This window comes from Phoenix dactylifera, chromosome 6 (assembly GCF_009389715.1).
Source record: "Phoenix dactylifera cultivar Barhee BC4 chromosome 6, palm_55x_up_171113_PBpolish2nd_filt_p, whole genome shotgun sequence".
In the NCBI taxonomy this organism is placed as follows: Eukaryota; Viridiplantae; Streptophyta; class Magnoliopsida; order Arecales; family Arecaceae; genus Phoenix; species Phoenix dactylifera.
This window is the reverse complement of record NC_052397.1, coordinates 7,711,304-7,728,135: the sequence shown is the minus strand read 5'-3', so window position 1 is coordinate 7,728,135 and position 16,832 is coordinate 7,711,304. Positions and strand designations below refer to the sequence as shown.

Below are 16,832 nucleotides of genomic sequence, written 5' to 3'. Positions count from 1 at the left end.
TAAAGGTGGGAAACAACAAAACGGCTCACATATGGTTTTCAGAACCGGTCCATACCCCTGACTCTTGCTGATTGGGAATCGATACTTGATATCCCCCCTTTACCAAGCACCAGTACCAAGAATTGGACTCTCGTGAACCAATACCAGTTGGATACCAACGAAAGCATCGCACTGGCAATGAAAACCTTGATGTATCCTAAAGAGCCATTTTGAAAGGACAGATGGATACAACGTCTATGAGATATATCCTAAAGAACCAACCATATGATTCTCTACAACAAAAAAAAAACACTTATATGATATCACATATATTATATCAACATGATACTAATTATATTTACAAATAATTTAAATATCTTTAATAAAGTGGCTTATCACTTAATTTTTTTCTATGTTGTCGTTACCGTTTCAATGGTAACAACAACATTGAAAAGAAGTCGTTATATACTGGGAATAGCTAAACAAGTGGATACAACAATTGTAGATGGTCCATTTCATAAAACTATGGGACATATGATAACTCTAACTGGACTACTTTAAATAATTTACATAGAATATGATGTGTCATATTTTTTTAGCAGCATAATATTCATTAGATTTACAAAATTGAGATTTACATTCATATTTTATAAAGTGTTTTATTATGTTATTAGAATTTTTCTATAGAATGCTCCATCTAATACTATTTTTTCTTAAAATAATTAGAGAAATAGAGAAAGTACATAGAGAGTGTGTGTATTAAAAAGAATAGAAAGATTCATTTATAGATTTTTTTAATGGTTCATCTTATAGTTCTCTATTGTTACTTTAGTCAAGACACCGAGTCATACTTTTATGTAATAATTTATTCATTTTGTACTCCTAATTGATTGGCATTAATCCTATTATTGATGAAGCAGACATAATTAATGAACTTTCATGTATTAAAAATAAAATGTTATTTATTTTAAATTTAATTTATTCTTGACATTCATTCAACTATTTTTTTGTTATTGCAAATATAATGACAAGTACTAGAAACAACAAGTATATATTAAAATAGATGAGCAGTTAGACATAAAAAGTGATGGACAACTTTAGATAAGTCTCGTAATATATATAGCTTGTTTACTTTTCAATCATCATATTATCAATTAGTCTCATAAAAGAGTAATAATTAAATATCATTCATATGCTCGAATATATCATGTTGACTAAATTTGCATGTCACATCGATTATTTCATTGGACTTGCCCCACAAAGTGGTTTGGTAGATATTTCTCTCTTAAAATTACTAGGTTCTATTTGATAAGCAATATAATCATGGAACAAGGGCTTTATTCTATTGTTATACTTGTATAGTTATACTAACAAACATCTATTTTTTCACCCATACCCTCCCATGATAAAAGTAGAAGAAGAGGTTTACTCTCAAATTTTTTATCAACATGAGAATAATTTAATTTATAAAAATAACATTTAAGTACTTTTAATAAGTGATTTTGTACTTTTTGTGTCTTTTGTGTTATCAATATTATTTTGGTCGCAGGGACATGTCAAAAAGTTTCCATGCAATAAGAACTGAAAGACGGTTGGATACAACAATGTTAGATGGACCACTTTGAACAACTTTCATGACTTATGCTGTGTTGAACTACTCATGTGATTCTCTACAAAAAAAAATACTTATATGATGTGACATATATCTTATAAACATGAAATTAATTCTATTTAAAAACTAATTAAATATCTTTGATAAAGTAGTTTATCACTTTGAATTAAGTATATGTTGTCACTACCATTTTTATAGCAGCAACAACATTGAAAATGAGCCATCACATACTAGGCATAGCTAAACAAGTGGATACGACAATTATAGATCGACCATTTCATAAAACTATAGGACATAAAATATCTCTTATTGGACCACTTTAAATAGCTGACATACGATGTGATGTGCCACATTTTTTTAGCAACAGAATATTGATTAAATTTACAAACTTAATATTTACAAATATATTTTATAAAGTGATTTATTATGTTATTAAACTTGTTCTATAGAATGGTCCATCTAATACTATTTTTTTAAAAAAAAATTACAAGAGAAATAGAGAAAGTAGATGAAGAGCATGTGCGGGTGTGTGTGTGTATATATATATATATACAGATTTTTTAATGATCCTCCTTATAGTTCTCTACTTCTATTTCAGTCAAAGTGCCGAGTCCATGCTTTTGTCTAATAATTAATTCATTTTGCACTCCAAATTGATCGACATTAATCCTAATGTAAGCTAGACATAAGAAACAAAAATTTATTTGTTTTAAATTTAGTTTTATTTTGGCATTCATTCAACTAATTTTTCATTATTTCAAATATAATGACAAATATTAAAAAAATATATATATTAAGATAGAGGGGCGGTTGGATATATAAAAGCAATTGACAACTTTAAACAAGTCTCTTAATATATATAATATGTATGTTTCACTTTTCAACCATCATGATATCAATTAGTCTCATAAAAAAGTGATAGTTAAATATCATTCATAAGCTCGGTGATATCCTGTTGACTAAAATTGCATGCCATATTAATTATTTCATTGGATTTGTCCTACAGAGTGGTTTGGCAGATATTTCCTCTTAAAATTACTAGTATTTGATAAGCAATTTCATTACAGAATAAGGGCTTTATTCCATTGTTATACTTCCATGGTTATACTCCCAAACATCCATTTTTTCATCCTTAAAAGTCAAACCCTCAGATGACATAAGTAGGAGAAGGAGAGGTGTATTCTAATATTTTTTATCAGCATAAGAATAATTTGAATATAAAAATAACATTTAAATATTGTTATAAAGTGATTTGTTACATTTTTTTTTCCTTATGATTTACTATTATTATTTTGGCAGAAGGCAAAAAAAGTTACTATGCAATATGAACTGCAAGATAGTTGGATATTGCAATGCTATATAGACCACTTTGAACAGCTTCTATAAGATATGCCATACTAGACCACTTTGATAAAGTACTTTATCACTTTCAATTATATATACATTGTCATTACTATTTAAATAGGAGGGACAACATTGAAAAGAAGTCATTATATGCTAGAAATAGATAAACAAGTGGTTACAACATTTGTAGATGGACCATTTATGGGACATATGATACCTTTTATTGGACCACTTTAAATAACTTACATAGAATGGGATGTGTCACATTTTTTAATGGTATAATATTGATTAGATTTACAAAATTTATATTTACAGATATATTTTATAAAATGATTTATTAAGTTATTAGATTAGCTTTATAAAATAGCCCATATAATACTTTTTTCTCTTTAAATTGCTTGAGAATAGAGAAAATAGATGAAGAGTGTTTGTATTATTAGAAAAACAAGTTCAACTTTATGTATTTTTTAATGATTCACCTCATATTTCTCTACTTCTATGTCAAGCAAAGTATTGAGTCCATGCTTCTATCTAATAATTAATTCATTTTGCACTCCTAGTTGATTGACATTAATCCTATTAATGATAAGCTGGACATAATTAGTCAACTTTCATACATTAAAAATAATTTTTTTATTTTAAATTAAATTTATTTTTGGCATTCATTAGATTAGTTTTTCGTTGTTTCAAATATAACGGCAAGCATTAAAAACAACCATTATATATTATGATAAATAAGCTGCTACGTGCATAAAAGTGATAGACCACTTTAGATAAGTCGCATAATATATTTAACATGCCTTACTTTTTCCATTTTCATGATATCAATTTGTCTCACAAAAAGTAAACATTATTCAAAATCTCAATGATGCCATGTTGACTAAAATTGCATGTTATATCAATTATTTCATTTGACTTATCCCATAGAATAACTTGGAGGACTTTTCCTCTTAAATTTTTTAGGCAGTATTTGGTAGGATGTATAACAATGGAATAAGGGCTTTTTTTAGGGCTAAAATTGAATCACGGATTGGATACCGGTATATCCATATCCATAATAGATGGGTTAAAGACGGGCAAAAGACTAGCAAAATATGTGATTTTTTCTATTTCTAAAAATATTTTGTAGCGTAAATTATGATCAAGAGTATGGATCATTGATTTGGATACCCATTATTTATTTCGAAATCAAAAAGAGTAGATTCCATCCCAAGAGGAGCAAGGCTATCGCTCTCTATACAAATAAATATACATATTTATATCCATGTATTAACATATGAATGTGTCAAGAGTTTGTAAGTGATTCCATTAAATCAAACACTTTGAGACAGGTGGGTGGATCATGATCAACAAAGTGCATTCTCAATAAATTCTTTATTATTTTTAGATATTAGCATAATAAAAATTGTCTATATTTGTCTCTACATAGTATATAGTATATAGTATATATTATTTTTAATTTCTGAGCATTTTTTTGTGGTATAACAAAATATAGATCTCTGATTTGGATGCACCAATATTGGTTTTGGAATTGGGAAGAGTAGATACCATCTCCCTCTCTCTCTTTATATATATACACATATATTTATATGTAGGTATGCATATATGCATAGGTATATATGTATGTAAGTTTTGCAGGTTATTCCATTAAGTTAATTACTCTGATATTGGTCGTTCACTCGGTAAAGTTACCGAGTATTGGGCACTAGTAATCTGGGCATGCAAACACCACTTCAAAACTTATTATCTTAATAAATTAGGTGGGTTTATCCTCACTATTAAGGATGTTATAAAGTTGAGATTAGAGAGAAAATACAACGTGGCGAGTAACAGGATAACCAAGAATACTATAAGAGAGAAAATTAAGTCAAGGTATGAGTAACTTATCAATCAAGAGCAGAGCTAGAATTGTTCTCAGGGAATGGCCACAATGCATGCAGCCAATTATGTGATGACTCTTTGAGATATTGGCTTATACACCTGCATTGATAAAAAATTATCTTTATTTATATTGTATAGATAAAAAGATTTGTTTACTTATATATATCATATCCTCAAATATGACTTCACAGGCATGGTCCTGAAGATAAGATCATAAGATTGCTTCTGATACAACATGACAAGAGTCACCAATAACACATATCAGATCAATTACTTCTTATCTCCACACATGATGTATTAAGGAAAATTAGATATAGCTTTTCTTTTTCATAAGATAAAGCCCAAAACAATTTCTTTTTAAGGGAAAGGGAGAGAGGCCCTTCCACACTATTTGCGTTGGTCTAGATTATTGGGGATTTAATTTAGCATCTAAGAATCAACTCAGAACCTCAGCTGCTAGATAAAGGAATGGTCGGCAAATTCTATGAAAGAGGTTGAAAGGCAATTTCAGCAAATTCCAGAAAAGAGGTTGAAAGGCAATTTCATTCATCAATTTATTGAGGTTGATGCGCCATTCAATATGTCATACCTGGCCCTTTTAGTGAACTAGGCCTAGTCTATTTGACCGGCCCAGTTGAAAAGGATTTCAGCCCAAAAGAAAGGAAAAAAAAGTAGGGCATGTGCTGCGCACGTGTGAGGAGGAAAGATGTCTCCCGATGGGAGCCTTCTTTCTCCTGAGTTTGACGGATGAAATCGACTCGGGGACGAATTTTAGTCACGACTGAGCACTATTTAGAGCTCCTCCCACCCTAAATCCATCCCACTGAAGATCCAGCTTCGGTCGAAGCTCACCGTCGGAGTATTTGCTTAGTTTCTCTCTCTGAATGCCAATCGCAACCAACGTCATTGCTGCTGCCATTCACCGCCAAAAATCAAGTAAAGACTTGGTCTTCCTCAAGCTATGTTTCCTCTTTCTTCTAGGGTCTTTGGAGCTCCAATTTCAGCCGGTAATCGCCAGATTTTTGGCAAAAAAAGGGGATACTCTGTTTTTTTCCTGTTTTCGAAAAAAATAGCCTTCTTTTTTTGGTTTTTCCGGTTGTTTCCGTCGTCGATGCTTGTCGCTAGGATCTATCCCTGATCCTCTATAGTGGCTGGAAACCGTGGCCGGAGCTCTAACCATCGGGATGCATTGGTTTCACAGTTTAGGAGATTAGAACCTCTGTTTTTAACTGGCTTTAGCCCTGGCGGCCGCTTGTTGACCGGCCGTGGGTCTTCTGACCCAGACACCACTCACAGCTATCCTCTTCCTTCCTCTTTCTTGGTTAAAGAGAGGGAAACTTATTCTCTCTTATCTCTCTCTTCCCAATCTTTTCTATCTTATTTCTCTCTCTACATGGCTTTCTCTCTCTACTCTCTTTAGGATTGCTTAGATCCAGCAAAGGGCCTTCATGTTGTGGATCGACTATGGTGAAAGAGTTCTTAGACCATGACCGCTAAGCAATGTGCCGGTCCCCACCTTAGACCTTTGTCAGACAGTGTTAGATTCGGTCACCTCCGGTTTTCTTTGAACCATTTACATCCTAGTTCAACTTTAATTAGATGAAATCACCTTGATCGTACTAACCGGGATGTCGGGCATTCTCACTTAGTCAGCCCTATGAGAATATCGGAACTTAGAATTTTTATTCTTAAATTAATTATGATTAAATTTTAATAAAATAATAATGCAATTTTGACTATTAGGTTCTGAAGGAGGACCTTAGGATTAGTTGGATTGTCCGCTTGTTATACGTGCAAGATAAGCAATGATTTGTCTTTCCTAATATAATATTTTTACGTTAAATAAATTGTTAATTGATTTATAGATGATTTATGAATTTAATGAAGTAGTGTTTTGAATGAAAAAAAGATATATAATTTGGAGTAATATTTTTTGGACTATTGTTATATTGTTTACCAATCTTATATCGTATATGCATTGGATTATGTTATATATGTTGTTTGGTTAAAAACACTTCAACATGTATTGGATTTGAACTCTTAGTCTAGCTATGTACAGAACTCTGCAAATTGGGAGTTATGCATTGGCACTCTGATTAGGCTCATTGATTCTACTTCTAGTCTCGTTGCAGGATATAAATGTGGTATTTTGGCACACTCCGCAGGATATAAATACAGTATTCTAACCCGCTTCACAGAGTATAAGTGTTGTTTTATTTCTGACCTAGCTATATTTCGTGTAAGCTTTTGCTTGTTCGTGATTAAAATGAAGAAAACCATATTGCTCTGGATCATTTAATGACATTCATGACGGTAAACTGCTTCATTTTGAAAGAAGGGTAACCTAAGCCGCTTTTGTTAATGTATAAAATCACTGCAAAAAAGAAATGGGAAGCAAACAAGATCTTTCCATCTAGTTCAGAGGAGTCTACTCCACGTCGAACAGGACCTTGCCTTCTATTTCTTTTCCAAGCCAACTCTTACATTAGAGTCGGTCAAGTGGATCAAGCCTAATTTCTTATTAGCTAGGTACTTGTAAATTTTGGATGTCATGGAGTTGAGCAACCAAGACATTACCTGGATGTTCTCTTCTTCCCACTTAAGGTACCCCTCATCATTAATCTTTTGGGGCTTCTTGGTATCACCTATGACATACACTAAAACCCTCGGCCGGTAATAAAAGTTTGGCAGCCATAGCCCATTCATGATAGTTGTATCATCTAATCTCACAGGTGTAATGTCTGATTAAGGTTTCGAAAAAAAAACCCAAACTCTTGTGCTCTTTTGTAGCTAGAACTCACTTTCGATCCATTAATTAAAGATACCTTCTAATCAAGAATGGACCAAGAGAGCGAAATATCAGATCTGTGAATCCAAGCGACTATTCCAGATCTGCAATATGAATCTGATTTCCACAAACTACCATGATAAACCACCTTTTCTTTTACTAGAATTGATATGCCTGCAGCATGGCCTGGATCTGATCACAATCAAATCTAAAAAGAATTTCCTTTCAGTCTAGATCTAGAGTAGATCATCGCAGCTAATCCCTTTGGCTTCTAGATCTGATCTAGATTTGCATGTGTATTCCTTCAGAAATCTTCTTCCAGATTCCTTCAACAAAGCCAACTAAAAATCAGGGCTGCTTCTAATTTTTGATCAGCACAGAGGGAACTTTCTTTTCCTGCTATTAGATATGAGGATAATGAAAGAAAACAATAAAGCGTAGGACAAAGAACCCAAGATTTGAATCAGCGCGCTGATACCATGTTGCAGTAATCATAACTTTGTATAAGAGATCCTCATTCATAGGAAAAAAAAAATCATCAGCAAAACCAGAAGAAAAGAAAGAGGAAAGGAAGAAGAGGAGCAGAGAAAAACATATTGGAAGAACCAACTATAAAAGTAAGGGCCAACTGCCTCTCTCCTCCTATTTATAATAAAGATGTAAAAATTACCATAATAATAAAGAGGATGGTTCTTGGCATAATGATAATATTGTTCTATTATGACCTAGGTGTCGCAGGTTCAAAATACGAAAATAGCCTTTTTATACATGGGCATATGATTGACCATCCTCAAACCCCATTGTGGTGGGGGCCTCATGCATCGTAACACTTTTTGTTTATATTAATAGAAGAATTTGATTTATTATACTAGTGCAACCGAAGGAATTAGGGTCATGCCGCTAATGTTCTCCAAACAAAACTTTCATATAATGATAGACCTAATACCAAACTAAATTGCCTAACGCAAAAGAGAAAAAAATCTAAATAAGAATTCATACAAGCCCTCATATAAAAGCATATAAAGATAACAATTAATATAGGCTAAATCTAATTCAATTAAATCAACGGGATTTACTCATCCAAGTATATGAAGAAATGAATGCATCTAGGCAATTAGTGCTTGATGACTACCAAAACGAAAAATTTGGGATGTCTTTTAGTATCTAAAATCATACTACTGTAGAGTGGGCTGCTGTTACATCTAACATCTGATTTAGTTGGAACTTTCCACGAGAGTAATTAGAGTTGACAATTGTAGCATAATTCTGGTGATTGCAAGAACCTGCAACCAAAATCTTGAGCCAATTTCTGATGTGTAACATATGCTTCAGCCAAGAAGCTTAAAATACCATTCTCAATATTTTTTTGATATGTTAAGAAAAGTCTAAGATTGTAAAGTTCAACCAAAAACTCAAAATGCAACTTTTTAGACATTCCGAACTCAAGAGAATCCCCTCCAAATTAGTCGTCTTAGTTGTTTTAGGATCCTCCTAAAATAAGACAATAACCGATTTGGATTCTCTTAGACCCAGAACACTGAAACAATGTAAGTCCAGTTAATAGTTGAACCTATACCCAACCTTGTACTGGCTGGCGACCAATTTAGAATAGAACCGGTACATACCGTACCAAGCCAAGGTGTACCGAAGACAAAAGATCAAGAGAACAGCACGGGAGTGAGGGAGAAACCCTAACCCTAGAAGGAGGAGAATTAGGGGCAAGAGAGATGAAGGGGAGAAAGAGGTAGAGGGGAAAGAGAAAGATGGCGAGAGAGGGAAAAAGAGAGAGAGAGGTGTATCGAGGGAGAGGTGTCGGCATTGGCTTCGATCAAGGACGACTGCATCAGCTTTGATCAAGGATGACTGCATCGGCATTGACGTCGGCATAGATCGAGGGTAAAGGCAACAATGTTGCATCAATTGAGGCTCCAAAAACCATGGAGAGAGAAGAAACAAGAGAGGGAGAGCAAAGAGAAGCTTCGAGGGAAAGAGACTGTTGGTTTTATATATAAAAAGGGAGATCGAATCAAATGGCCATACAGTGCTGATTATTCACCGGTCGGGATTGGTATACCTCAAACTGCCGGTTCAGTATACCTCGAATCGTCCGATTTGGCATGGTTAATTGGTTAACACAAACAGTTCTAAAGCAACACTCTAGACATTTTGAACTTAAAAATATGGCAGAACATGCTTATCCCAACTAATCCATAAAGTTAGAAAAAAGTAGAAACCTTCTAAAATCTATCAAAAATATACTTAATACTATTTTCGTCCCACAACACTTAATGCATCTTGGCCATTCAATTGATGCCTATTTGTTATTGTGCTTTAGGGCTCTCAGGACATGCTAATTATCCTTTTGAATCATATACATCACTGGAAAGCCTTTATCTACATGTGCAATTATCGACTTTGAAATCATGAATGCATACTCCTTAAAAGAACCATTCAGTTAAATTCTATATCTTGTAACAGTCGGTTCTTAAAAGCCATTTGAGTAGACAAAAAATGAGAATAATAAAGAGCTGAGCTATATAGTTGCCAAACTATGCAGCTTAAGGTGTACATTTGGAAGGAGAAACCATGTAACTGTGCGATATTTTCTCACTCTTCTAGTCCTCTTCTCTATGATTTGTTGCTTATACATGTTTACAACGTGATATCTTGGTTGAGACTACTATAGTAATAAAACTATGAATAACCTGCCAAATGAGTACAGTCTTGAACATGATTGGTGGCCTTCCCATGCTAAAGTAGAGGATGGACAATTTTATAACTCTACATGAGAATAAGAAGTGCAACACTTTTTTCCACAGGGTTTGCTACCAATCTCCAAGGTAGAACAGAGTGGGATCGCACTTGCTCCTACACTGACAATTAAGACACATTAAAAGATGCTATTAATCGTCATTTAGTGTACACTTTTGGCTTGTTTTAGTTGTTTGTATCTTTGATGGACCTGTTAGTATAAAGACCACTCCTAGTATCAGCACAATGACTAATCAACAAGTAATCAGCATTAACCAGTCATCTGGATCCTTTTTAATGGTCATTCCTCTTAATTACCATAAGTGTAAACGAATCTATTTGCCACAGATTGAAGTGCTATAGGTGCCATCCATACCACGCACATAATACTATATCGGTTAGGTACCAGTACCAGTATGCTCCTCCATACCATACCATAAAGATTTGGTTTACATCTCAATTGTGCTATATATGCTGACACTAATAATATGTACTGTGCGTATCAGTATGGTACCTTATTAGTCAGGTACCGATACGATACGAGCATTGGTACCACAACATGAGAACTTGGCCCTTATTTTGGTGGATGACTTCTATTAATATGATATTGCATGTATGATTAGATTTTGTGAACATGGAATTGTAGTTCCTTTTCGGAGATTATTGACATTTTCCTCTTCTCAATCAATTCTTGGCTGTGTGTCAGACAAGTGCTCCTTTTACATCCCCAAAAAAGTGATCCAATACACAAATGGATGAAACTTATTATTGGAGCACAAGGACGACAGACCTAGAGACCATTTGTCTCACTCTGCGCCTTCTATTTTGGGAAGTCATAGCACTTGAAGGACGGGGAAGGAAGGGAGAGAAGGAGAGAAAGAGGGAGACATTAGGAAGATAGATGAGCTTTATATACATACATGCGTCATGCAACACAAATCATAGGCTCCCCTCATTAATGAAAACCCTACAAATTGGGTCCTACATGAAGCACAGGCAAGGTGAACATCAACAGGAAGATGGTTCCAAAATGTACACTTGCATGGAGGTTTAGCATTCATTTTAGGAAAGATACAGGTAAGCCAAACCTATTAGCCTAGTTGTTCGTTGAGAAGAAAGGCCATCTAATTTAATGAGCTTACTGGAGCCATGACATGGTACAAAGCAATCCTCCTTCCTTTCGCTCCTTTCCTTTCATCTCTCTCCTGTTGTTTTAACAAAACACTTGGCATTATGTTGAACCTAAACTAAACATACTGTGTCCATGGTGCAAGAATGCAGCAGATATAGAACTCAGAACTCTAGCAGACAAGTAAATCTCTCTTCTTGCAGTCACATACTAAATTGAAGAAATCAACACTATAACCAGTCCCATAATGATAAACAGAGAATCTTGATGGCCATATGCAGCAGAGTAGTAGCCATGCGCCATAATAAACTCCTTAATTGCCAAAAATGACTATCAGTTACAGTTGCTTTAATCATAGGAACTGAGAGTGTGAACTGCACTACTAGTTGCTTTAATCATTGCAAAAGAAACAGTAGATAAGAGTAAGATTGGTATCAAAAATGCCTAATTGAACCAAATCCACTGAATAACTAATGACAACATGGTAATCATAGGACATACCTGATTAAGCTGAAAAGATTTCAGATATACTATACTGGATATTTGGTGTTCTTGGTGATCATGAGGGAGGAAGAATGCCCATTTAAATAAAAAGATGTCCATTTCTGCTATAAAGTTGCTGGTCGCCAGACTCTCTATCCATATTTGTCATCCAAACCCATCAAAGAAAATGCAAGTCATATCCTGGTAACCAAAAGGGACTTTCACCATCACAAAATGCATGCATTCAAGCTGTATTTTGCGATTGCGATGCCGACTTGATAACTTAAAAACGTTCAAAATACATCTAGCCCATAAATTTAGAATCGTCTTATCAAAACTACAACAAAATCTGAAGCTGGACCTCTCAGCCCTTCAGGAAGGAGAAGCTCATCTGGTTTGCCAAAAGGTCACCGGCAGCACCCAGCTCCACATCACAAACTATTCATTTACGACATCTCTTCGAACCCAGTCACCATTTCAGTTCTCACCATCTTCATTTATATCTATAATCACCGGCCTCGCTGCAGTCCCCTCCAAACTCCTTTTGGCAGCCTCTGAAACCAGAGCCCTCTTTCTCAGACTGCTCCCAACTGACTTTTTCGCCACCACCTTCCTGTTTGAGCCCAAAGAAGTCACCGTTTCTGGTGTTTTCATTGTCAAAGGTGTCGCCTTTTCTGGTGCATTCCCCAGCGAACTACCAGCCGGTGAATCTGGAGTGTTCATTGGCGCATTTCTCTGAACAGGTGGCTGCTGAGATTGGTGGGAAGCACTCGGGAACATTGGATAGAAGGGCTTCCACTCGGAGCTGAAGCTCGGCATGCCAACCGAAGCTGAGACACCGCTGAAGCTGGGCCCACCAGGGAATCCCAGCGGGAAGAAGCCCCAGGAGCAGTAGTACATCTCGGTGCCAGGCACGATGGGCGGCGGCGCCGCCAGCGCGGTGGCGCGGAAGGCCTGCCGGCATTTCGGACACCGAAGGTTGCGGCCCTCATAGGCGCGGTCGTACTGGTGCACGTGGCAGCAGGAGGGGCAGGCGGTCCAAAACGTCGGGTCGGGCCTTGGCGGCGAAGGAGAGGCGGAGGTAGGGGTGGCGGACGAGGATGGAGGAGGCTCGCCATGGGCGATGGCGATGTCGAGCTCGAGATCGAAAAGAGCCTTCTTTGAAGGGTCGGAAAGGACGGACCACGCGTCCTCGACGAGCTTAGAGGCATCTGAGGCGCCGCGGTGGCGGTTCCGGTCGGGGCAGAGGAGGAGAGCGAGGCGGCGGTACTGGCGACGGACGGCGGCGGGGTCGCGGCCGGCGGGGGTGGAGGAGTCGAGCTGGAGCACGGCGTACCAGTGACATTGGTTGTTGAGGCGGCGCTGGGAGGCGAGGAGGACGTTGGCGATCGCAAGGACCTCGTCGGCGCCGTCGACGAGGGGGTCGGACTCGAGGGCGCGCTCCGCGAACCGCTTGGTACCTACGAGGTCCCGCAAGTCGAGGAGCTCCTCCGCGATGCCCAGCCAGTTCTCCGCCACCGTCTGGCCACCGCCGTCGCCGCCGCTGGATTCGCGGTCGGGTTTCATGGCTTCCTGGTTCACCTTTCGGTTTCCTTTTCGCCGAGTTTAGGAGAAAAGGAGAAGCATGGCCGAGCAGTACGGGCTAGTTGGTAAAACAGCACGAAGTTACGAAAAAGATCTCAATTTGTGTACTAATGGCAGGAATGTTAAGTTAGCAAATGGAAGTCAAAGAGGGTATTTTGGTCCTTTTAGAAAGCGGGCCTATCAACCCGTCGGAATTCTGAGGTGGTGACATGCGTGCCATTGTAAAGATAGTGGAGGTTGGAAACTTAAAATATTGCCACCTGTGCCAAGGGCCGCCAAGGAAAACGCTGTTCGCGAGCAAGCTCGATCTCTCAAGAAACTAGCTAAACTAGCTCCTTGAATTAGCCCAAAATATTAATATATAAATAATTATATATATATATATATAATATTATTTTAATTATTATATATTATCATTATTATTATTTTGTATTTTTTATTATAAATTAATATAGATTATGTAAATGTATTATTACTATAAAATTATAATAAACTGAGTTTATTACTCCATATTATATAAATGTAGGTCTAAAAAAAAAAATTCTCACTAAATCTCTTAAACAAGGCACTCATGAAAAACTTAAGCTCTTGAGATTAAATAAGCTAGCTCAAGCGCAGCTCGAACATAAAATAAGTCTAGCTAGAGGTAGGTTTGGCTTGGCTGCTTTGGGCTCATAATTTATGCTTCCCTTGAGAGGAGAGAGTGTCTGCTATAAGAAAACAGAGTGGACAAATATTTGAGAGTTCAAAAATCAAATTCAAGAACTCAAAATTTGAATATAAAACTTCAAAATTTGAATTATGATTCTCCAAAGTGATTGATAAGGAAGCAAGTTGGATCAAAATTTGAGAGCTCAGATTTTTTTGAGAAACTGATAAGGAAATCGAGCTGGATAAAATTTGAAAATTAAAAGATCAAAGTTAAAAATTCAAAATTTGAATTCTGATTCTCTCAAGTGATTGAAGACAGATTTTAAGGCTGCAATCATGGTTTGTTTCCATAAAAACTGTAATATTAATTCTCTTACCAACTTTTGCATGATTTTCAATAAATGCTGTGATGTTGATCCTCTTACCAAAAATTTTTCTCTTGTATAATTACACATTAATTATGCAAGTGTGATGTATCACGCCACAAAGAAAATCATGAATGAAATTAGGAGTTCCCTAAAATTCTCTTTTGGCAAGAAAATTGAGCAATATTAAGATTCAAGAATTTAAAAATCAAATCCAAGAATAATAAATTCAAATTCAAAAGTTCAAATTTTTAAAATTTGTTTTCTTAAATGTTGTTCCAGCTGGATTTCTTTATCACTCACTAGAGAGAATAAATTCTCAAATCTTGATCCAACCAGCTTCCTTATTAATTACTTTAGAGAATCAGAATCAAAATATTAATTTTTTTAATTTGAATGTTGAATTCTTGAATTTGATTTTTGAATTCACCAATCTTGATCCAGCTTATTTTGTTTCTTTGAATTCTCAAATCTTAGTCCAGCTCTTAAGAAAACCCGAATTCTCAAATCTTGATCCAACTAGATGTCCTTATCAATCACTTCATAGAATCAAATTTCAAAATTTGAAATTTTGAATTTTATTTTTGAATCCTTCCATCTTGATCCAACTGAGTTTCCTTATCATGTACTCCTTATCATCCAAATCAAAAATCTAATACTAATCATGATTTATAGCACTAAAAGTACCTAAAACCAAAATCATATGCTTTGATGCTCTTTAACCGATGCATCAAATAGGTACAAAAATGAACAGTGAAAATGATGTCAGACCATTATGTACCAAAAAAATGATGTCAGACCATCCTCTAATTTGATTTAAATATTAAAATCTATTGATTCTCATTTGATACATGTTCTAATACATGTAGATCATGATCAATAATGTGGATTCTTAATTTAAAATCTTTATTATATATTTTAGTATACTAGCATAATTAAAATCATCCATTTTTGTGTATATATAATGTATAAGTTAGAAATCATGAAAACATACATTTTTTTTGTTTCTAGGTACATTATAGTGGTATAGATTATGACTAATGATGTCGATCTTTGATTTGGATACTTTATCATTAAATTTGGAGCCAAAACGGCCGCAAATAAGTCTGGTTGGACTAGGGCATGATTGACCCTGACGAACCCAATTTTATGTTTGGGTCTTAATATTGGACCCGAACCCAATCCAATAGCCAATTAGGTTGGGTTGAACAGGTTGGATTTATTGAACATATTTTAGACCCAATGGGTTGTTGGGGTTGGGTCCGAGTCATACATGACTTTAACTCAACTCGAAATATTTTGATCCAAGTTAGAACCAGGTCAGTTGGGTTTATATAGACAACCCAAATCTCTAATAAGAGTCCGCATAAAAATAAAATACTAGAGTTCACATAAAATTCTAATTCTAGAATCCATAAAATTTTGGTTCTAAATAAAAATAAAATTTTTAATTTCTAAATAAAATAAAATTTTAGTTCTAGATTTCTTATTAATGGATGGTTCTCTGTCATACTCCTCCAATTGAAAAGAACTTAAGTTCGAGGAGTTTGACTGCAAGTAGTACTCCAGAAGTTCAAGATCCAAGGGGTGAAACCCATCCTTTATAATCTAAGAAGCATCGGATGAAGGGTGGCCTTTCATTGAACAAGATAACGATGTAAGCTGCCATCAGAGGAAGGAACACTCTCATCATCGAAAACTGCTCAAATCTCATCTCCTCCAAAAAATGTGATGCCTTAGGAACTAAAGTACATGCAGAAACACTAGGTCGCAAAGCAGGAGGCTTTAAGGTACTTTTGTAAGGTAATAAATTCTCAGCATTAAAAACATGACAAATATGTATATAACCAGGTAAATCAAGCAAATATGAATTAGATCTAAGTTTTTTAATAATGGAGAATGGGCCAATGGCTCGGCATACAACTTCTTGAAGGAATATTAGGCTAGCATTTTGGGGAAACCTACGGTAAACACTTTAGCCCTATGACGTACATCAACATCAAGTTTGTAATCCATATAACTTACTCATTGCAAATTTGCATCTAAATTTATGGTTTAGGTACTACTGGCGCTCTTTCTGTCCCGTCTGGACATATCCGCGGGATTTGATGGTGGAGTTCCATCCTAATGGTGCAAAGAAGATTGGTGACTAGCCAAATGGTAAGGGTTGATGCATGTGGGCATGCCACTAACGTCGGATCAGCCGGAAATGATCGAAGAAAGGATAGAGAGTAGCGTGAGTCTAAGTGTCTTGATCTTCAAGAA

The 16,832-nt window shown here is 35.7% G+C and overlaps 1 protein-coding gene across 1 annotated transcript; it reads right to left on the bottom strand.

Moving 5' to 3' along the window:
• Positions 1 to 12,166: 12,166 nt before the first annotated feature.
• Positions 12,167 to 13,591, bottom strand: LOC103718691. The gene has a single exon (XM_039127357.1). The coding sequence runs from the start codon at positions 13,531 to 13,533 to the stop codon at positions 12,445 to 12,447; it is 1,089 nt and encodes a 362-aa protein (XP_038983285.1). The 5' UTR covers positions 13,534 to 13,591; the 3' UTR covers positions 12,167 to 12,444.
• Between the last annotated feature and the right edge of the window lie 3,241 nt (positions 13,592 to 16,832).